This window comes from Aulonocara stuartgranti (genome assembly GCF_965226115.1).
Source record: "Aulonocara stuartgranti genome assembly, chromosome: 19".
Taxonomy (NCBI): Eukaryota; Metazoa; Chordata; class Actinopteri; order Cichliformes; family Cichlidae; genus Aulonocara; species Aulonocara stuartgranti.
This window is the reverse complement of record NC_138955.1, coordinates 19,559,561-19,582,150: the sequence shown is the minus strand read 5'-3', so window position 1 is coordinate 19,582,150 and position 22,590 is coordinate 19,559,561. Positions and strand designations below refer to the sequence as shown.

Genomic DNA, 22,590 nt, shown 5'->3' with positions numbered 1-22,590 from the left:
TCATCTTTGTCTCTCCCTGCAACCTTTGTGACGTCTTGCTGGTCTCACTGATATTTTTCCACATTTTGATTGATATTTAATTACCATGTATAAAAGTCTATTTCTTATCAGGATTTTTTCAGTTGCTTTCATTTATTTACTTTTTTGCGCAGTGTTTATCAAATAAAAAGCCGTGGTGTTTTCAGGTATCAGTGGTGGAAAACTGCGTAGCCTAGTGTAACCCAAAGAATGTCACGCTCTGTGTATTTTTAAACTTGAACCCCCACCCTCATGCCCTCCTCCCCCGTCCGTCTGTTATGCGTTCGTGTCTGACATCTGTCTGTTTGTTAGCGGCAAAGTGAGAGCCGGTTTTATGCGGGATCACCTTCCCTGTCTCTTCTCCATCTCGGCGTTGTGGAATGGGTTAGGAATGCCAAAAAGACCATTACAGTTGTGTGAAGGATTCTGTGTACTTTTTGGCAGCTCTTTGGACTAAATTAGTATTATTTTCTGGTCAATATATTTGAATTCCAGTACAAGGGATTTTTCCTTGTGTGGTGTATAAAAAGTGCCACATTCTGAATGTCAGATGGTAAAAATGGAAGAAAAACTCCGTATTTGAAATGATTTGACTATTAGATAACTGGAAAATGATTTGAAGTCTATTTCTTTGTCTTTGTCATTTTAAAATATCTTTCTACTACTGTGTGCTTCTAGAGAAAAGCCTCCCAGTTCTCCTAATGTGCTTAATAGCAGAAATTCCCACAGATTGAACCATCAAAGAGGACAACATGGTCCTCCTCCCTCTTATTATAGTTTGCATATGCTTGATCATGTAGGACTAAAGTCCTCATCTCAAATAGGCTACTATATGTAAGGGAATGGCCCTCCGAGCCAAAAAGAAGCGCAAATATTCTCACAAAATATCACGCATAGAAACATTGATGCAATCACCGTCTCACTAATAACGCACAGGATGCGTAGTCAGGATGCTGTGACCCCGGTCGCATGATTGGACCTATTACGAGCTACACTGAGACATGTTCATTGTGATTGATGTGTGCCGCTGCTAGCTTGGGTGTAAAAACCTGTGTCTGCTTTATGTGATTAGCATCCAGCTAGCCACTCCATCTGTTACCCCTAGCCCTGTTTAATTAATGAACTTTCTTTTTCCACCCCACAGCCAGGCAGTGCAACACTAAAGCAAAAGCTGTTAGTCCTCTCAGGTTATCCAAATGGATGCGTGTTCTTGCTCCCCCTCCCCTCAACCCACCCCCACTCAACCCACCCACCCACTCTCAATGGGTGCGTTCTCATTGATTAGTTATGTTTTGTTCCCCCCCCCCCCTCTTTTGTTTCAGGGTTCTTGAAGGGAGGGTTAATGAGCTTTCCTGGCAAGCTTTAGTGCTTGGAATCTGGGGATAAATGGGAATAATTTTGTTGTTTTTTGTTTTGTTTTTTGTGATGGACTTGGCAGAGATGTGAAGCCTCATGCCACCGTGTCAGTCTGTGTGAGTGTGTGTTTGTTTGGGTGTGTATGAATGGGTTGCGGCGGGGTGCGTTGCATTTCATCCCTGCTGGTCCATCATTCGTCTTCAGAAGCCGGGAATCTGGAACACTCTTTAACAGTTGGCTCTGTCACTATTCATCTTCCAACCATCTCAGCAAAACTCTTGTCCTGTCCTCCTTTTACCACCAAGTAGTCCTCTCTTTTTTCATTTACGTCCCTTCTTCCTTCCATGTCTCGTGAACAGCCTTTTGTCCAGCTAAAGCTGCCCTCTTTTGTTTGTGCGGCCTTTTTTATCCTTGTGCTAATCGGCATGGTCGTGTGCCTGAGTTGGACCCCATCTTTCACGCTCGGCTCTCCTTTGTTTGACACACCGCCCCTGATAAGAATCCCAATTCTAGGGCCTCTCTGATATTGAAATCCAACAGCGGCGTAGAAAGAGCCTTCAATCATCTATTATCTGTGCTCCAGTGATTACCATTCAATCTCCCTGGGTCCAGGCTCCTCATCACCGGCCCCAGAGCTGAGGCCGTCCCCTGAAAGAACCTGCATCCCTTAACGTCTGTGTCACATTGAGCATAGCCATAGATATTTCTGACACCGTCTTGAGACAGCCACGCATCGAGCGCTGCTGGGAAATGTCAGCAAAATGTCACTCATCATTCTCCACTGGAATCTCTCGTTCTCTGATCTGGCACGGGGGTTTTGGAGACTCTTGTGAAGATACCTTGTGACATTATTGGCGGCCTTTGTCCCTAAATGGCCATTAATTTTTCAGTTCCCTTTTTTTGTTCAGACACCAGTATTGCTCTTTTTTTTTTTTTTTTTTTTCCATAAGGCTGCATTGCTTTTAATGTTGCAGACTTAATTGGCTGTTTTAGGAAGGAATTGCTTGATTATTTATAAGTTGCACATTAATGCCTCTTTAAATGGTTCAAAGGCAGTGTGTGCTCTTCCGCTGGCCTGTGGCCATTATTCTCTTTCAGAGGATGTCCTTGTGCCTTGCAGCATTTGCATTTTTGCACTAAATGGAATGTTCTGCATTGACAGACAGGCAAGGGAAACAAAGCAATAACAAAAACAAAACATTTAACTGTGCATCACTGTGCATCGTCTGCTTCTTCTTAGAGGAGCAGCCTTTGATGTGTTAATACTGATAGTCTGTATTTCATTGTCAAGTGGTGGCTGTGGCTGAAAGGGAAGCGGTGAGAAATATTGGCCAAATCTTCCTTTGCGTCTCCACTGCAACAGGCTGTAATAGAGTTTGATGTCGAACAGAAAGAAGGTTTTGTTGGTTGTAAAAGCACGCGGAACACATTTTGGGTGGTGGGATCTCCTTTAAAAATACCGTATAACTTTAAAGCACCATTCCTACTGTGCATGGTTAGCATTGCTTTTTTTCATCATTTTCCTGTTTGCTCTTGTTTTGTGTTCAAACATCCACTTACCTAATTCTGTGTTTAAATACACAGCAGCGCTTGGTACCTTTTTGTTTAATGTAGCGTACACATCTTCATTAGTTATGTATATCTTCTAATTACTATTGATGAGACTCTAGCTGATTTGGGTACAAATCTATAGCTTTTCATATTCTAATGAGTGTTATTTACCCTCAGATCTCCAAGCCAGGGGGCTTTGTGCAGGCAGATATAGCCCGCACTGCTCTAGCTACACCCACTTGTTTTTGTATCTGCCGACTCTGACAAAATCCAGTTTCCATCCCCCCACATCATCACCCGTCTGTGTGGATGTATAGCACTTCCCGCTCCTCCATCTGTTTTTGTCCACCCATGAAAAGGTCCATTATAATCTGCAGGATGCACAGTGGACGTACTGCAAACTCCACTTCAGCCAATCAAGACGCAGCTCTGAACTCGCGCCGTGAATCCAAGGGGCACGAACGCCACCCCCGAGTTCGTTTTGATTATGTGCGGTCTCTGCCAGAGATCTTCAGTTGAACAAGTTTTTATACCAACATTGTCTCCATCGTCCCTTTTCCCTATAAAAGCTTCCACTGTGAATGGAGCTCTGTGCATGCCCACTGGATGATGGCAGGCTCCTGATTAACCCTGGAGTGACTAGCTAATGTCATTGAAGGAGAGCCACCTGGCTGTGAGACTGTACAGTCAGCTGCCACTGAAGGACCAGAATAGGAGACGACCAGGTGTTGGGCTCCAGCCCCCCTAATTGTTGCCATGTAATAGCCTGCTTGACTGCACAATATAGCCCAGGGGCGAGGATTAGGAAAAAGCTGTTGCCATCGTAGAAGTCTATTTTCTTTTTTCCTAAGGTTTTGTGTGCGACTTTCTTTTTAAGTGCGTACATCTATAATTCTTCCTTCGCTGTCCTCCTCCTGAGGTTATCCACCATTCCAGGTTTTGTCCTTGCACATTACAGAATCTGGATATTTACTGTAAATGTGCACAACTACAAAGTTGCTTTTCAGATTGTGATGGGATAGAAAAATGTTTCATGTCCATGAGATTAACTGGCACAAACTTGACATACTTTTTAGTTATCATGCATCAAAAAGTATGTGCATCATGTACTTGACAGTTTAGTATTTTCTTTCTTTAATAATTGGCCCGACAGTCCAGATCTCATAACTCATTCTAGCAGCGGTGGCATTGATTAAACTATGCCCCTAGTCACAATAATGAACCTGTTCTGCCAGTGCTTTTACCGCAGATGTGATCATATGTAACCTAGTGCTAATCATTAGCATTCTCCCTAAATGCCAGGCATTTTGCATGAGGCCAGGCAGCCTAATTGGTCCAATGAACCTTTCACAGAGGGGGCAATGGAGGAGCAAGAGACTTTATGTGTAGGATGCCTCGGCCGGGAGGCAGAAAGGGATGCTTGGCATTAACGCATCACGCGTCTTCTGACGCACATACCGCAAGCATCATTAAAATTGCAGAAGCCTCTGTTCATTTTATTTAATATTTCATCAGTGCTTGTCTGAGCTGTGTGATTGCAGGGTGAAAATCAGAGTCATTTGGCATGACCCGGCGTTGGCACATTTCTCTGACAATTTAAGTGTCAGGTTGGTTTTGCAGATGTGTCAAATAGATTATAGAACATCAGGGTACTTTGATTACTGCTGTGCTTTGAGGTGTGTGTACAGGTGGGCAGAAACCGTGTGAGCGTGATAATCATCGTGCTACAAATTTCATCATGAAAGTTGGAAGAGAGAAGAGGCTAAAGCCCTCATATGGATTTCAGCATGCCCTTCCCTGTTTAATCTTTGACTTTTTATTAAAAGTTCAAATTGAGATCAGATAGATGCTTTTTGCTTCCTCTCTCTCTTGAACAATTTCAGGAACTGAGGGGAAAATATGACAGATATTTACCTCAGATAGCTCACAGGATGCCCACCTTTGTCCTGACCTAATAACATTTCCAGAGGGTGCAGACATTCGTGACACTCTGGCCATCGTTGCTAACAAAGGAGACCTTCCAAGAAAACTCTCACCCAGCCACTCAGAGCTGTATCTGTTAATCTTCATCCCTATCAGCCTTTTGTAGCTCATCTTATTATGACTTTCTGTTAATACACAGTGGAGGCCTGTGTGACTGTCTGGCTATAATGGGTCTGTGTTTGATTAATCATGTCGATCCTTTGTGCTTCACATCTAAGGCTGCTGTGTTTAGGACTCATCAATGCAGGCCAGAGTCCTTTGAAAAAGAGATTGGTTACAGACTCGGCTCATCTGAATACACAAGGCTAGCAGGCTTTGATGGCAGTCATGTTAAACAAACCATGTGCCAACAAATTATGATGTCACCAGGTATCTTGGAGCTAACCCACGTCTCTGGTGTGTGAGGATGACTTGTTGCACTGCCATTTATATTCTGTGAAACCCTGGCAATCAGTCAGTTCGAACATAGTTTAGGGGTCAACATTGACCTTAGTGTAGGTGCTGCTCTTATGATTTGTTTTGCAGCGGAAATCGATTTTTAGTGGCCCCCAGAGGAACGGTGGGTTGCCGGAGACTTGAGAAAATGGGTGTCTGCTTCCTCCAGTCAGCTTGTAAATAACCCAGTCATGCCAGCTAGCAGACATCTGATTTTGTCTGCAGCTTTGGCAAACCCGTGTGAAATCACTGACGGGCAGTGATGATGTCACAGGTTAGGAGTGATGTCACAGCCATAACTCCCCACCCTGCTGTCCGAATGCCAGATGGACGGTAGAGAGGTGTGGAGGTTGGAGCTTAGAAAGCTCTCGCTGTGGGAAACGTGCCCCTCAGGAGGTGTCATTAACCTTGGCTTACTGTTTGACCTGACTCCTCTGGGGCCTCAGAGTTCCAATTTCTTGGACCCACTAATTGGGCTACTTGTTAAAACTCTCTGAAACCAGCTATTCCTCTTGAGCTTCTTATGTTTTGCAAGTCCACACTCACCCAGAAAGTGGACCCACAAACAGCATAATAACGCATCTGTGACACATTCAGACGTTTTCTGCAACCACAGCTGTTTAATGAGACACCAGGGTCTGAGTAGCTGATATATAAAGTGGGAGATGGACACACATATACGCTATACCATACACATTTTCACTTTATCCACCTTAATCTGTTGTTCCTTCCCATGCTGCCATTATTCCTGCAGCCAGCCTTAGTGGCACATTCACTCTCTCTGTCCCCTTTTCTCCCTGTGTCTTTCCATCTAAATGTCTGTCTTCCTCCCCGTTTTCCCATAATCACCTCACACCTCTGAGGGCCTCTGCTGAGACGAGCTTCACACCTCAGCCCTCGCTGTGACAACAGGTACCGCTGGCACTCAACGCCGGGCCTCTCTCCAATCAACACCTGCTCGCCTTTATCTCTCTTTCTTGCCTTCCTCTTTACCATCTTTCCTCCTCCCTTTTTCCCTCCTTGCCACCTTCTTCTTTCTCCATAGTCATAGCCCTTATTTGTGATGTTCAACCAGTAGTTTGCCCTGTGCCCCTGCCTTTCTGCCTCTTGTGTCCTCTTCTGTATCAAGTGACAGGTTGTCCATATGCAGTAATCAGTTTGTCTATATCAATGCCTCCTGGAGATGGCACTGTAATTCCTTCATGATTTGAACCTGTTCATGTTGCTCCGGCTTGTATTCATTACTGCATTTGGTGTCAACAGCTTGTATCAAAGTGAGTCTTATTGTCCGCTTTTGATAGCAGTCATCATTTCCTCTTAGCTCGCCACCAAAGCAGGGACTAAACCTTCTAATTAATCCACAGGATTGGACCCTATCCGCGTGCTATCCAGTGATGTTGCTGTGAATGTGCATTTGATACGAGGAGGTGGTTTACTGTGTCTTTGAATGAAAAGCATGGTGGCCACATCTGCTTTTTTTATACTGTTTGTACCCAGACCCCCCCCCCCAAACATCCTTTTCCTCTTAACAGCCCAATTATGTGACTGCTGGGAGTCAATGGCACTGTGAGCTACTCCTCAGCTCCTCTCCTCACCAAGGTCAAGCTGATTGGTCCAGGTTAATGGGCAGATGTGGGGCTAAGAGAGGAGGGGGGTCAAGCACCTAGAGGCACCCTTCACCTCATCTCTAAACTGTCCCTCTTCACTACAAGAGCCCCTTTTTGCCACCAGTGCTTTTACAAACAGGATTAACCTTGGCTGCTGCTGTGGAGACTTAAGCAGTAGGTTTGTCCGCACGCATGGCAAAAATATTTTTGAATAGGTATTTGATTATTTCCCCTTTTTGTTTTTGTGTTTTTTAGGTGAAACCCTGGATTCATAAAATCAGTGAAGTGTCATATGTCAGGATCATGTCATGGTTGGAGAGTTGTTGTTTTTCATTAGCACAGAGAGACTAAATCTCAAAGTTCTGATGTCTGGAATAATTTAAGTTTATCCACTATTTCTTGGCGCACTCATCTTTTTTTGTCTCTCTTTCTGTTGCGAAAACTTCCTTATTAGATGACGACAATTCAAGCTTCCGGAGGAGCGCTGTTTGAAACCCGATTAATGCACCTTTGACAAAAGGAGAGGAGGAAGTCGCCCGCCCTGCTCATATCATCCAACTTCCGTCACTTAGAAGTGGATAGAAATGGAGCTTAAGCAGTGAAATGTCAGTATGGGGTGTCTTAAGACCCTTATAATGCTGCTTTGCCTAATTTGGGCCTCGACCCCCTACCCTGCCTTATCAGCAGATTAGCTGTGTGTGCCTGTCTCAATCAGTTCAGTTTAAAAGAGAGCAGAACAATAAAATGTTCAAATAGGAAATAGAAAACAAAAAAAAGAATAAAACAACCAATTGTCATCTGGACACAGAGAAGAACCCGTGTAGCTCTCTACGAATGCAAAGCTGGTCATCAACTCGTTAAAAAAGGGATGGTGAAGAAACACAAGCTAAATGTGTACTGCAGAGTTCAGTATTGTGTCTGAACTCTATGAAATATAATGAAGCATTGTAACAAAATCCTGTAATGAAAAATGAGGGATATTTAATGTCGTGACACAAATTAAGAGCAGGATCACATGGGAGAAATCAGAAATTGACGAACGTGTTTACACTGGATATCAACCATACCCCCCAGAGCTAACTACACTGAAGGAGATCCTTAAAGATGTCCCTGTTATTGATTAGTGTATTTACAACACAGATGTTGTTTCCTTTTTACAAAGATGTTTATGGTTTAATAGAAATAAAATAAGCTTTCAGCAGGAGCATTCAGTCACACCAGGTCTGAACCGGTCATGCTGCTGAAATCCCCATACATGGTTAGTACAGCTAATGATTATTTGGACTGTATATAAAAGATGGACATAGCCATGATGACTTACGTCAGTGTATGTAGTGCTGTTTGAAACCTCAAGCTGAGCACTTTGGAAGTTTCATTCTTGTTTTTTGTTTGGAAACCGGACGAGGAGGAGAAACTGAGGTTATAGCTCACTGACACAGTGGCAATATTGTCTGTTTAACAGTATTCAGAGACCAACATGTTCAGAATCGGTGTCATTTGATAAGATCGGGAGCGTATGTAGTCCAAGTGCTCAAAGTCTTCTTCTAGACTTCTTTTTGCAACCCTGCTGGCCTTTAAAAGGAATCCAGATTTAATACATAAGCATTGGCCTCACATTTTCAAATCCTTAAGCTGCTCCTATCTTTTATGTCATCTAACCCCAAGGTGTCTACCGTTATTTGGTCTTCATCAGGCAAAAGCAGAGTTTATCTTTTTGTCTTGTACTGTAATGCTCTCAGAATTGCAGACCTAACATTAGCAGCCTCCAGTGGTCAAACAGGTTCTCTGTGGTCTTCTGACCCTTACTGTCTGATTACTGTTAATGATGCAGGTGAAAGACGCGTTTAGAATCCAGAACATTTGCTTGTTTATTTTGCCTCAGTGATACCTTTTTACTAAAGGACTACTTCCTGAAGCCATGATGCATAATGATCCTTGAAGGCCATGTGCTTGAGTGTTCAAAGGTTTTGTGTATTTGAAAGATGCTTAGTGTGTGTTGGAGGCCGGTGGTGTGGTGTGACCACTTTTGCCATAGGAACACAAAGATTCTGATTGGGATGGTCAGGATGCTCCTCTCTAGAGACGCACAGGTTCAGAGGTCAGCTTAGAGCTCAAGCTCTTCTGGGGAACAAAGTGCATGGGTGGTGGGTGCTACCGTGAGCGTTGTGCCTGCTTATGCACAAACACCTCTGTGTGTGAGCGTGTGTATGTGGCTGAATGTGCTGGGTGGGGTTACGCACAGTATAAAATGGATCCCAGTGGACAGGCGTGTTCAGGACCGGTCCCTATGGATGGAGAGAGAAAAGAGGAGAGATGATGATGATGAGGGCTGGTGACGGTTGGCCGATGGGGTCCAGCGGGGATGGAGCAGCCTGCTAATGAAGAGCCATCTGAGGCCTCCATTCACCTTGAACATGGGGCGCTGCAGCTGCCCTGACCTTGGCTTTGATCCACAAAGATGCTTGACCCCTACCATTTCCCCAGAGCTACCCCCACCATCTGGACAGCATGCATGCATATGTATACATATGTGCACACACCCATAGATGCATATGCATACACACGTATGTTGCTCCATATATGCATGCACATATGTTCACACAGGTATGAGTAGCAGGTTTCTGGCTTCACACCTGCGCTGATTCGCTGCATGCTAGCTATAAGTTCAGGTCTTCGTCACCTGTAATGACAGAGAAGCAGAGGGCAGCCAGGGGACAGGATGAAAAAGGAGCATTTCTCAAATGTGTAAAGTGTTGGAGTTAATAGGCTTTTCTCTCTATAGCATCCACTTCCACCCCACCCTCATAACTCCAAAACGACCACATCCATGTCTCCAGATATCATCTCCTAACTAAAGTTGTTTTACATTAACTCCAACCTGGGAGGTTTTTTTTCTCATTACTATCCCAGTGTTTGCCACGCTCCATAAACATTACATTGGTTTTCCTTTCTTCTCCCTAATAAGAATGCAGCCGCTTGGAACGTAGGGGTTCCTTGGAAATTCCCAAAGTGGTTCTGCAAACTCTCCTCCCACCCGTGCTCGTCTTTCTTGACCTCCCTGTTCAGCTGTAAATGACAGTTATGTCACGGGTGACTTGAGTTGCATTCCATCTGTGGAAATGTAGACCTGTCTGCATTTTCCTTTTTATATTTCATCCCTCGCTTTATGAGATTTTTTTTTTTATGGCACAGGATATGGGGTTTAGCCTTCTGTGATACAGTTCATCAGGAAGGCTTTCATAACGGGTAACATTTTCAGGAAGTATGAAGGTTTCTAAGCTGCCGTCCTCTTTCCCGGTCTCACAAACATGAATATTTACCAAGAACTCACCAACTGTAGCTGGAGCTTATTTTTCCACTAAAAGTAGGTCAGTGTCTGCGGGTTTGGTGTCCATAACATGGACACGGCGTTTGCATCATTGTTCTGGATGTGTCCCCTGATTACTATACTGCATAGAGGTAACAGCGTCTGTGCATATGCAGGGGAACAAGCTGTGCCCATGCCTAAGTAATTAGAGACCAGCATAAAACTGAGAGTGAAGGCAAGATTACCCCTCACTGTGCATCAGGTCTGATTTCTGTGCAACAATTTTTTGTTTTTACCCGCAGATAGCATCTCACATTTACTTAAGTGAGCTGATTATGGCTCTCGCTTTTACTCATCCCCAGAATACCTTTTATTAGTCTCCCTCCCTCACCACCTGTTTTTCTCCCCCTCCTTCTGTCATATTTTCTCTCGTCTCTTGATAATTCTGTACTATCTACCTTCATTTTATTCTGTGAAGTTTTTTTTTTTTCTCTCTCTCTGTCTCTCACCCAGTATAATCCATTTGTCTAACTTGGATAGAGGGCAGCGGAAGGAAGTAGTGGAGGAGAGGCGTGTGTCAGAGTCAGAGAGAGCGTCTGCTCCAGCTGGAGTCAATATTTGCTTTAGGAATCTCAATAACAGGCCTGCAGTCATCTGCATCTCTGATAATGGACAGCCATATGGCTCTGTTGACCCACGCTGTGCTGAGGTTCTCTCTCCCCATCCTTCCTTGTTTTTCATTTCTCGGCGTCCTTTTAAGTTCTCTCGTTTCTTCTCATTCAATCAGTCTTTTTCCTATATTTTGCCCTCCACTTGCCACCTCAAATGTGGACACATTTTGCTCTTTTTTTTTTTTTTAACAAACATCCTTTCTCTCGGTCATCCACTAAACCCTGGATATGACCCACCACACAGAGCTGTGACCCAAGTTACCATGGCAGCAGAGCCTGGGATACCCACTCTTTGTCCAGCACGGTTTCAAACAAGTGACAGAAAACAGTGACGTTGCATGTCTGGCTATGACAGGAAGACAGATGCAAAGCTCACGGCGAAGTGCTTTTACGTAAGTCATGCTGCTCTGCATTTCCTAAATGGAGGTGTTGGCAAAGAATAAGCAATTAGGTGCAGCATATAGTCGGCAGGTCGTACACTTAATATATTTATTTTTAATCTTCCCGTTTCTTTATTTTTGTGAGCTTTTAATTTAATGGATGTCTTAGTGTTGTGTCCTGACAAGTGTCCAAATGAGGTTATGTAAAGCTTCTGCTTCATTTTTTTTAGCAAAGTAAACTTCTCTTGTGTTTGAGCAACATGTATATTTTATTTATTAATGATCTCCTGCATGTTGGGGGGAAAAAACATTAAGTCGTGGCTTGTCAGTGAACTTACTTCCTGTTATCTTGTCTCTTATTCTGCCCTCTGTCCGTTTCTGACTCGCAGCAGCTTGGCCATCGTACCCTCTGGTGTGTCCCGGCTCAGGTGCCCGTCATCCCCGCTTTGCTACGGTTCCCTTCAAAGCCATTGGTCATGGCTGCGTTGGCCCCTGCTGTGGCGGCATGTGCCCACAGCAGGCCTCCTGCCCACTAGCTGTCTCATCCTATCTATCTAACCCAGACTAGAGCCTCTCAGCCCAGTCCAGCCTATCTCAGCTCAGCCTGGTACAGCTTTGGCGTCAGCAGCGGCCCGGTGTCACTCCACCCTGGCAATCATAATGAGACGAGGGGGAGGAGGGTGTCGGCGTTCAGCAGCGAGAGCTCCGCGTGTGTGTTTCAGTGCGAGAGCGTATGCATTTGTCAAGCAATTTGTCAGGTGTCGTCTGTGAAGGAAACATGACTACAACAGACAGCTGAGAATAATCAGACTACACACACACACACACACACACACACACACACACACACGTATCTCACAGCACTTAGGATCATTATGGCTCCAGATAGACCTTTTTACTCCAATAGTTCACTACACCATATTTCATCCAGCACTTGCCGCCATTCCACAACATGATATATCTGTGATAATGATATGATAATGGCCATCAGAATGTTTTCCACCCTACCCAGCAGCCTTTTTGCGAGCTTATTTGTTTATATATTTATTTATTTATTGGAGCTTTCTCATTTCAAACCCAGCCATCCATCCTGCATGCTGGCTGCCCAGGCCCCAGTCACTGCTTGTCACTCTGAATTTCAAATGGCTCCAATTTTCCCCCTGATGGCACGGAGAAGTGGCAGGCAGCACATCAGGGAGGGTGGTCCTAGACATGCTGCCTGCAGCAGGGGTTCTATTAGAGCGAAGAGAGGGATGAGAGGCGGGAGAGGACAGGAGAGGAGAGTTTTCGAGCATCACGCCAGTAGTGATGTATTCTTTCTTTCTTTCTTTATGATTATTGTGGAGACTGCATTCTCATTTTGGGGTTGGTGTGGCATGGCTGATTGTTCCATCTTTGCTTCTGGCTGGGTTTTGCTGATGGTGGAGCTGCCCTGCCCGCTAAAGCTGCCACTCACTCCCACAGCACTGTTTGTGTGCGGCGCATCCAGAAAAATGTGGCTGTTATTTGTCTTTATTTTTTGTTTGTTGAAATCTGCAAGAAATTAATTTATATTTTTATGTAACTCTTATGAGAATCAAAGGCTTTTTCTCCTGTTTATCATTATGTGCTTTCCCTTAACAAGACCTTACCAGCTATGAGGAGCGGGCACTCTACTTGGAGGCCATTGTTCAGAACCATAGAGAGGTCATGACCTTTGAAGACTTTGCCTCACAGGTTTTCTCCCCCTCCCCTGGATATCCAATGAGTGGGACAGGTGAGAAATGAACCACACTGCAATTCTGTCCTCTTCCTCATTCTTTCCACTCCACCTCTTTCTGTCTCTCCATCTCACTCCTGCTTCATTACCTTTGGGTATTTTCCTCCCATGCCTTCTTCCCTTTTTCCTCATCATCTCTTCCCCCCGCGTTTCAGTCTCTCTTCTTCCTTCAAAACACACCTGTCCAAACCTTTTTCCTCTCCCACCCCCCCTCTCTCTCCACTCCAAGCCCACGCTCACCGATGAATATCAAACGACGGGCCCAGGCTCTTCTTCAAACACTTTTCCACTTCCTCCTGCCCCACTCACGCTACTTTGTACATCTCCTCTTTTTCTTTTTTTTTTCAAACCGCATCCTTCCATGCAATTACTTTCCTATGAATATAAGCAGCCTTTTAAATGGCAGTTGCAGGGTGTGTGTCTTTGTGTATGTCTTCATGAGCTCATTCACCAACACTTAAGAGATCCGACCAACAAACAGCAGCTCTCGGATGTCAGCACAGCACTCTTATCAGCCTGTGATGAATAGAATGGAAAACGTGTCTTATCTTGTTCTTCCTACTTGTACCAGCACCGATCGATCTGCGCCAGCACTGAAATCAATACAGGATTGCACTTTTACACTCTATTGGATCTCGACACACGTTCTGTTTTGACAAGAAAAGCACTCCACAGCACCACTCCGCAGACGTCGTGTCATTATCGAATCTGTCAGAGCTTATGTTTTGAACGAGGTTTACCGTGTAAGCTGTATTTTTGTGCCATATGTGGGCATGTGAAAATTAACTGTCTACTTTTTCTTTCTTCTTTTTTTTGTTGGAATTGGCCTGTCTTATGTCTGTGTCGGACTTCAGATGTTCAGGTGTGATATTCAGGCAGGCGGGAGGTGGTGAGACACATTACCATACTGCTGTGTAGGGGTGTAAAATTTACCTCCTCCATCCTCGGTGCTGAACAAGCGTGCAGGGGCATATAGAAAAACAGGAGTGAAAATCAGAGAGAATTATTTTTAATTGCTCAAAGCAGCTGATGCTGACGAGTATTTCAGTCGCGGGTTGTTTTGACCACCTTCAGGTGAAAAACGTTCGGTACCCGAAACTCTGTTTCCGTGTCGAGTCTGCTTCCAATCTTAGGATCATGATTTAACTATGTATTAGAATTTAGCTATGGGAAATCATAAACGGTGGAGGAAGATTATTGTTGCAGATTATTTTGGAAGAGCCCCAAATGACTGTTGACCCAGCGAACAGAGTTAAAGGGTTCCCAGATTGCTTTGGAGCCGGTCTGAGAAAGGTTAGCTAGAACTGAGAATAATGTTTCACAGCATGAGACGTGTGCTGCAGCCAATGCATGAAGCTCAGAAGTATAATGAAGTCTGCAAGGTCATTGTGTCAGCCTCCCACTGAGCAGCGATATCCCATTTCTCCAGAAACTGTGCAAACAGGCCAACAGAATAATACAAGGATATGCACAAAGGTGTTGTTTAAACTTGCATAAAAATACTACAATAATACTACAAATACTAAAAAAATACTACAATAATTTCTTACAGAACTGTGCAGAAGTCTTTAGATTTTGTATGCCTAAGCTAAAATAATTCTAATAATTGGTATGACTGCTTTTATTATTGAACACAGCCTGAACTCTGTTGGGCACTTTCTTGTAATTTCTTTAAGTAGTCCACAGAAAATGTTCTCCAGGCCTCCTGATGGACATTCAAAGCTCTTCTTTGGATGTTTCTGCATTTTTTTTTTTTTGTTCTCTGTCATGATGATCCCACACTGCCTCAGTAATGCTGAGGTGCGGCTCTGGGGAGGCCAGTCCATGACTGATGGTGTGGTTTTTGTTTGATTTTTCTCTCCGGGTATGCTTTTACTGCACCGTAAAACTGTTATTTTACCAGATTGTTTTGTGACAGGCAACCAATTTAAAATTCTAAAGGCATGATTTAAAGTTGGTTATTACTAAGTTTCTTGTTATGTGTAAACACAACACTGTGTTTACACAGTGATTCGTAGGTCACTATGTGACTTATAGTTCGTATTGTATTTGCTACGTCTGGCGAAACATTAAGCAATGAGAGGTAAATGAAGACTTTTGCGTAGCACTGTATGAGGTTTTGGATATTGCACGTGGAATACACTCAGAATAAGAGTCATTTACAGGCTTCCACTAGGAATAAACCAGCCTATCAAAACTAAAGTTGAGATTAAAATAAAATCCATTTTAAATAGGCTTTCTAAAGTTAGATTATTTCTTCGGTCACTGTCGGTGAAATCCAGGAATTAATGACATTGTAGATGCTACAACCAGTACACACTCTTTTTGTCATTAGCAACAACTCTCACAATTTCATGTGTTTCATTTGTCAACTGCATTTGCTGTATTTCAAAAAGTACGATACGTGTGACGCTTCAGGTCTAATGCATCTCACCAGGCTTAGAGCTTGAATGTGTCTGTGATGGCTGGCTGATGTTGCTCCTCATTCTTTTCAAACGTGCTACCACTCTCACTCTCCTATGCTTTTCCTTTGTGCAGGATTGTGTGTGTGTGTGTGTGTGTCTGTTTATACACAAGTTTGTCTATCCATCTGTCTGTTCACCCATCCTGCTCTGCCTCTCATTGCTGCCACTAACATGTCACTCATGCTCCATGACAGCGTGCAGGCGTTGGCCGGGGATGGTTTGGGACATGGAGTACCCCTGGGCCAAACTGGACTGTAAGACTCTGCCTGCTTCCTCCATACTAGGCATGACGCCCGGCATCGGCTTGCTAACATCTATCACTTCGTTTAGGTCACCCTGAACCCCACCATCGTCAGATAACTAAGGGTTGCGCTTGATTTAGCAGCAGGGTTTGACTTTAAGCCCTGCACACTAATTGCTAAATGAAGCGCTCCTGCAGTTTTGCCAGTTTGCTGTAAGGCATGCAACCCGAGCCCTCCACCTTGGTGGTTTGTCTGTCTTTCATAACTTCATTCTCACAGCTCCTGAATGTAACCCCCGTCTCACCCCACAACTTCAGTCGAGCATCGCGGCTTCCTGCATGAGCTAGCCCGTCTGTCACACCCGGACGAAGACTCCATCCTCACCACTCCGCCCTCCGTGTGTTACAACTTGCACCGTTTTGCTGCATTTTGAGTGTTTTTGTCATTTTGTGATCATTCGCTTTACTTTTTAAAATGATTAACTGCACACAAGAAAACCCATTTTTCTCTCTGGGTAAAAGTACATAAAAGCTCCCCTGACCCTCCGAGGTGCCCCGGCATCTTTTCCCTCTCTCATGCTAACCCTCTCAGCTCGTAACATCGGTGGTAAATGTTTTCCAGCCTCTTGTTTCCATGTGAACTGAACACCATTCGTGCTTGGGATTTTTTTTTCAAAATGGTCTCAGTTTTTAAAAACTCCAAGTAACCAGTTTGTCAGGTAGAGGGAAAAAAATGGCATTTGTTGATTAACTCATCACACAAATCAGTTAACCTTTTCTGACCTTTAAGCCTTTCAGCAACGGCTAACCACGACACCGCACGCGCTGGCTGAAGGTCCCTCCCTCTGTGCCTGAGAGTTTTCTTTTCAGCAGCGTTGTTGTGTCCTCCTGCAGTGTGATTAAGGTTGTGTCCTTTCTCTCATGATGCTTTACTTTTTTCTTTTTTTTTCCCCTCCTTTTAGATTAAAAATATCTTAAAGATCCAAATACTGTGTGTGGTGAAGGTAAGCCCCCCCAAATGAGGCCGGAAGCTTGTTTTGGTTCCGGCAGCCTGCCTACCTACCTGCTCTTCCCTCGTTCACTCATCCTGGCTGTTCCCCCTCCCCGAACCTCTCCTTTTTCATTCAGTACTAACCGAGCTTTATTTACTGAGCGCTTTAACAAAGGGAAAGGGACAGAAAAACCAGGCTGTTTATTTGGGGTATGTCCTACTGTTTAGGCCAGGCTGGTAATTGAGAGTGATGCACGGTGGGGACAATTAGCACCTGACTAAGTAGCAGCATGAACAATACGGCTACACTTCTGGCCCTCGCTTCTGCATGTGGCGCGCCTTTATCTCTTCCCCCAGCAAACACTTTTTTTCTTTCTTTCCTTTTTTTTTTCCTCCCTCAATCCCCCCCACCACCCCCACCCCTGTCATTTCCTCCTGTTGGAGTGTGCCTGTTTGCCTGGGGCAGACTCTGAGACTAACACCTGCCGCACTGGAAGACGTCTTTGTCATCTAAAGCCTTGTTTGAACTGCTGCAGTGGGGACCAATGGGATAGCGGGGCCATTTAAAGAGTCTCTTTGTTTTCTTTCTCCCTTTGCTTCTCCTCTCTTCTTTCCGTCAGAAATGAAGCTCTGCGTACGGCCGTTTTGACCGAGTATAGGGCGGACGTGTTGGGTTGTAATCACGATAATGATGACACATTAGCCTCTTCTGGCTCTGTGTTATTTTTCCCCACTTAGTAGCTTACTTGGAAAATTAATTCTTACAAAAGGCCATACAGTGAAGAAGATCATTTAGAAACTGATGCAACCGCAGTCATTAAGTGCCACAGTGGTAGTGATGACTGTTTAGTGCAGCGCGTCTTTAATGGTGTGTTGACTGGATTGCCTTTAATAGTCGTATGTTTTTCCAGCAGATGCATTTTGCAAGAGTTTACTGTAGGAATGAGTACAATACGGGAATGCAGAAATCGTCCTGCTCATTTTTACCCAAACCCGATCCTTTTTTTTTTTTTTTTTCCTTTTTCTTTTCTTTTTTTTATATTCATATGCAGATTTGAGAATGCATGTTCAGACCCCCCCCGCCTCACCTCCCCTCTAGCCCTTCACAATACCCACACCCAGCGTTTCATCCACGGCCCAGCCTCCTCTCTGTGAGCCGTGGCTCTGGATGCTGCTGGTGTCCACTGTGCGGCTGAGTGTCTGTTACTCCAGCCATCTGCCATTCCTTTTAGCCGCTGCAACTTGAGATGCCTCTGAAAAAATGGCAGGAAATAAAAGGATAGGAAAGAAAATAGGCAACCAGATGCCACCTCAACAAAGCAGAAAAGTTGTTTAAACTCGAGGCACGGGGCCAAAGCGGGTGGGGGCGGGGTGGGGGCGCGCCCGTAGTTGGGGTTTGGTCAGGGGCACAGCGAGGAAGTCGGCGTTCACAATAATTGATTGTCCTCGCCAGCATTTCATGCCCACCTCCCGGCTTATTACCGTTTGTCATAATCATTGAAGTGAAGTTTTTGTGGAAAAGGAAAATGTTTGACAATAGGAAGGCTCCACATGTCCACAACAAGAGCGTAATGTGTAATTTCATTTTCATTCAAAGCATTCTGCTGTCACACTGTGAACTGAATACTTTTTTTTTTTTTTTTACAAAGGTTGCCTCATTTTTCACATGATAAAAGGGAAACTGTTGGGGATAAAGGCGGCTTCTCTTTCAACAAGCTTTGCTTCTCTGCAGCATGTGAAAAAAGCATGTGATTTCTGAGATGCGGCATCTTGATTCGAATGAATTCTGCTCTGCAGCAAACTCGAATCCCGACACTCTTTTATTCTAAACTTGGTATTTGTGTGAATGTTGGTGGAAATCCAGGGAATTGGGTGATCCTGGTTTTGGGAGCGTGCTGGGATATAAAACAATCAAATCCTCCTCTCCCTGTCTCTCTCTCTCGTTGTCGTGTTTCTGTCTACAAACTTTTCCTCCATTTCTCTCTCCCAGGGTCTTTCACCGGCAGCGGAAGCACCGAAGCCGGAAGCATCACCACCACAACAACAGATTCAGTCGACCAGGTGTCTCCCACCATGCCCCGTGCCACAAAGAACAGAGTTTCCGGGAAACTCCGCCGATCAGCCAGCGCTATAAGCAAATCCTCCAACTGAGCTCTTCAACCCATCCCCCTCTTCCCCCTACCCGAGTGCCGCCTTCAGTCTTTTCTCGAAAAACCTCACAAACTCAGCCGAGACTGCAAGAAATTACTTTGATGTTTCGTTTTTTTTTTCCGTTTTTGTGACATATAAACATTAACTGGAGCATACGGCAATTTTTAATTTAAGTGGCGATCGTTGATTTCTTTGTCAGTACATTTCACTTTGTTGTGGTGTTAACTGAGACAGGTGTGTACGTGAAAGTAAGCTATTTATGTTCGTTGGTTTCAGCATAGGAGGCACCTGCAATGATTTTATCCTCATTTTCTAGAGCGCTCGCGTGCGCTAGAAAAACACTTAAAGTTCTTACTGTAGTAAGGTAATGGGAGACTGTTTTACCCTGTTTCTGTAGTTCCTCTGTCCCAGCACTTCATGTAACAAAGCACTGATGACGCAGCTGTAAATGACACCACGCTAAAACTGCACAAGAGTTTGGTATCCATTTATAAATAAGTCTGCCTTTTATACCTCTGTTTGCATCCGCCACAGCCTCTCTGTGTCAAAGATACCATTTCAGTTAGCGGCAGTGTGATGCCGTCCCATCCACGTTGGGGAATGATGTTCCTGCAGGGAAAAGCACCAATGGATGGGGAAAGCCTCCCCTGAATGTTTCGCATTCGCTGCACTAGTACACGGGAGTCCCTGCAGCATGTGCAGCCAGAGGCTGTTTAATTGTTTTGAACTCGGAGTGGACAATCGATGACGTCTTTCTAACTTGAGCTGAAATGACATTTGGGTTTCGTTTTTTTTACTACTCTAATTTTCCTTTTTAAATGAATTCCAATGGATCGCGTCATTATTTGATTTATGCAACTGCGCTGGAATGAGAAAACACTGCGTTTGTAATTGTTTTCTGATGTCGTTAACATAGGCTCATGTCCGGTAATTAAATAAGTTCCTCCTGTCTCTTTCCTCTGCTATCAGTTTCCCTGTCCTGTAAAGCCGAGACATCGACATTCCAACATTCCCAACACACGCAGACCACGGTCTTTGCACTCACTCTTGTCAGTTAACATCAAATGCTTCTTTGTTCTTGGATGTAAATTGCTTTAAATATTATTTGTTGATGTCAGTCTGTTGGATGGACTGTTTGAATTATCTTTTGCGGTGTTGTGTGTTTGTGTGGTGTTTAAAGGAAAAATGCCGCCAGAGCCTCAGGTAACTCCATGCACTGGTGTGTGTGTGTGTGTGTGTGTGAGAGAGATTGTGTTTCTGAGGGAGCTTCTCACAGTGCCTGTGTAATGTCTGTCTTCTAAGATGATGTCCCACATTATTTCCACGCCCCACAATCAAATCTCAGCGTCCCGTCTCCTCCTCAGGAGTAAAAAAACAAAAAAAAAAAAAGTCTCTTCCTCCCTCTGCGTCTCTCAAGTTCACGTCTCATGAAAACAGCAACAGATGGATTTTTGCTCTTTATTTATTGGTGGTGTGCTGCCACCTTCTTTGTGTCAGTGGCATCCATTCGTCCTCTTTCCCATGATCCTCTTCCCATGTCATGGCCTCCTGAGGCCACGGGAGGGGATGGCGGTGGGGAGGAGGAGGGGGCTGGGTTTAGGTGGCATGCCAGAGCTGAACTCTTAACAGCCCTCCTAGCAACAGCCAGCCCGCCTCTCGCACTCCTCCAACCTGCCAGCTCGAGTTGTCATGGTAGCCAGGTGTCCCCCGCCTCCCCTCCCTCCCACTCGCCCACTCACTCGCAAACATACTCACTCACATAAACACACTATAGACTCTCACCCTCTGAGGGCTCCACCTAAGCTGCAACACTATCCCCCATCTGTTGCACTACTATGCCTTACTTTCCCTGCGTTCCTCTGTCGGTTTCTCCACATCTCACCTCCTGTTGGTCCGTTCCCCGAGCAGGATGTGAGGAATCCCCGCAGCAGGAGGAGGACTGACAGATCTGTGCTCTCTTTATTTTATGTGTTGTCATTTTTGAGGAATGTATAGATATATAGGCCTGGATCACATCTATGGTTTTAATTTTCCCCAAAGCCACTTGAAGGAACTGACCATGATGTTGATCCAAAGATTGTAGCTTATAGAATATGTCTGTTAAAGGAGGGCTCGCGCCTTCCTTTCGGAGGATTAGTCACTGGAGGTGTTAGTTCGGACCAAGATTGTGTGTCTTATACGCGTGAAGAAATTGAGATAGTCGTAGTTTTAGTTATTTTCTCCTTCTCGTTTTAGAAATCCTTGTACATTGTGTCAAATTTGAGGGCTTCATTGCCCTCAGGATATAAATATATTAATGCCTGTAATATAATCTTTGTATAAGAGGGGGGAAAAGCTTGAAACTTTCATCATTACTTGTCAACATATCAAACTGTTTTTAATGACCGAAGTCCTGCTATCTTTATTAGAAATGTGAAAACTGAAACATTTCATTAAATCAATTTGAAATTCTACCTGTCGTTTGCTGTATTTCTGATTATCTGGATTTGTAAGGTTTGTGTGTGTGGTTATGATGGTGCTGTTGCCATGGGCTTTCTGACCCTGGCCTGGCCATGCTGGCAGCAGCAGGAGTAATCTGACCCTCCTCCCATCTGTCTCCCCTGCTGCTCTACCCTGCTTAGAGGAGCATAATGGAGCCCCACCAGGAGGTACAGGTGCAATTGGTTGCAGCATCTACAGGTGCCCTGCCTCTCCTGGGCCACATAAAGACGCAAGAAAAGTACTTGACTGTAATTGGAGCCCTTAAATTGTGCATCCGTGAGAAAGAAACCTAATGTTGCCCCATTTTCACCCGGCTCGGCACTGTTTGCTTGTTTGTCACCGACTCTGAGATACGTTACGACAGAACAGGCTGATATCCCCGTGAATACTACCAAATTGTGTTATTTCATGTGTTACGCTGGCAGCTGCAGTCAATTTTCACACTTCAGATCTCACTCTTTCTTAATGTATTGTCAGTGTTGCCTGGAGGAGCTCGAGGGGGTAACACTGAAAAGTTGGCCTTCTCTTTGGCCTTGCACCGCTGCAGGAGTTTTAATAAGCACAAGAACTCTGCAGAAGCAGGAAGAGACTGTGAGGAGTTCAAGTTAGTGAAGAGGTGATGTTTTTAAGTGTGTGTGGGTGTATATATATATATATATTTTTTTTTACACTACATTAGTCTTTCAGTTGACCACCTTTTTTGTCATCACTGATCGGCCTGTGAGGTCAGCTATATGTGTCTTTTGCTAAATTACCACCAACTTAATGCTTTATGGATTCTGGAGGTCAGCTTTGAAGCCGGTTGTGCCCTGATGTGTCCTAAATCATTTGAAAACAACCGAAGCAGGAAAAGAAATCGAGTTGTGTGAGTTTTCCAAAGCAGACAAATGTTTTACTGCTGCAGAGGTGAGCTCTGATCCACCACCTCTTTGTCCTGCTGTCATGTTCTGACGTGGTATTAAGAGGGTGAATTTATGATTAGGCCTTAAGTGCTTCACTGAGGCAGCGAAACGGCGTCTATGGAGCCACCGCAGCGATGATTTACGCAGAATAAGTCTGATGTCGAAGGCACAGGGGGGTTTAGCCAAGGGAGTTGGACTTTCTCCCTGTTAAAGACGACTAAATAGATTGGTATCGTTTTGGAGTGTCACCATGTGTGGGAGAGGTGTTGAAGAGGAACCTTTACAGGTTTTG

The 22,590-nt window shown here is 44.5% G+C and overlaps 1 protein-coding gene across 5 annotated transcripts in view; it reads left to right on the top strand.

Annotated features, from left to right (window-relative positions):
* ralgapa2 (Ral GTPase activating protein catalytic subunit alpha 2) overlaps positions 1-21,368 on the top strand; it is a 97,924-nt gene extending 76,556 nt beyond the window's left edge. For 2 of the 5 annotated variants that reach the window (XM_082515337.1, XM_082515334.1), the window contains 3 exons: positions 12,943-13,064; positions 15,727-15,786; positions 18,755-21,368. In XM_082515337.1, the coding sequence (XP_082371463.1) occupies positions 12,943-13,064; positions 15,727-15,786; positions 18,755-18,915 (343 nt within the window). In that variant the 3' untranslated portion in view covers positions 18,916-21,368. Of the gene's footprint in view, positions 1-12,942; positions 13,065-15,726; positions 15,787-16,735; positions 16,778-18,754 lie in introns of all 5 variants that reach the window. The other 3 variants (XM_082515336.1, XM_082515338.1, XM_082515335.1) reach the window with 3 other exon arrangements.
* The last annotated feature ends 1,222 nt before the right edge of the window (positions 21,369-22,590 follow it).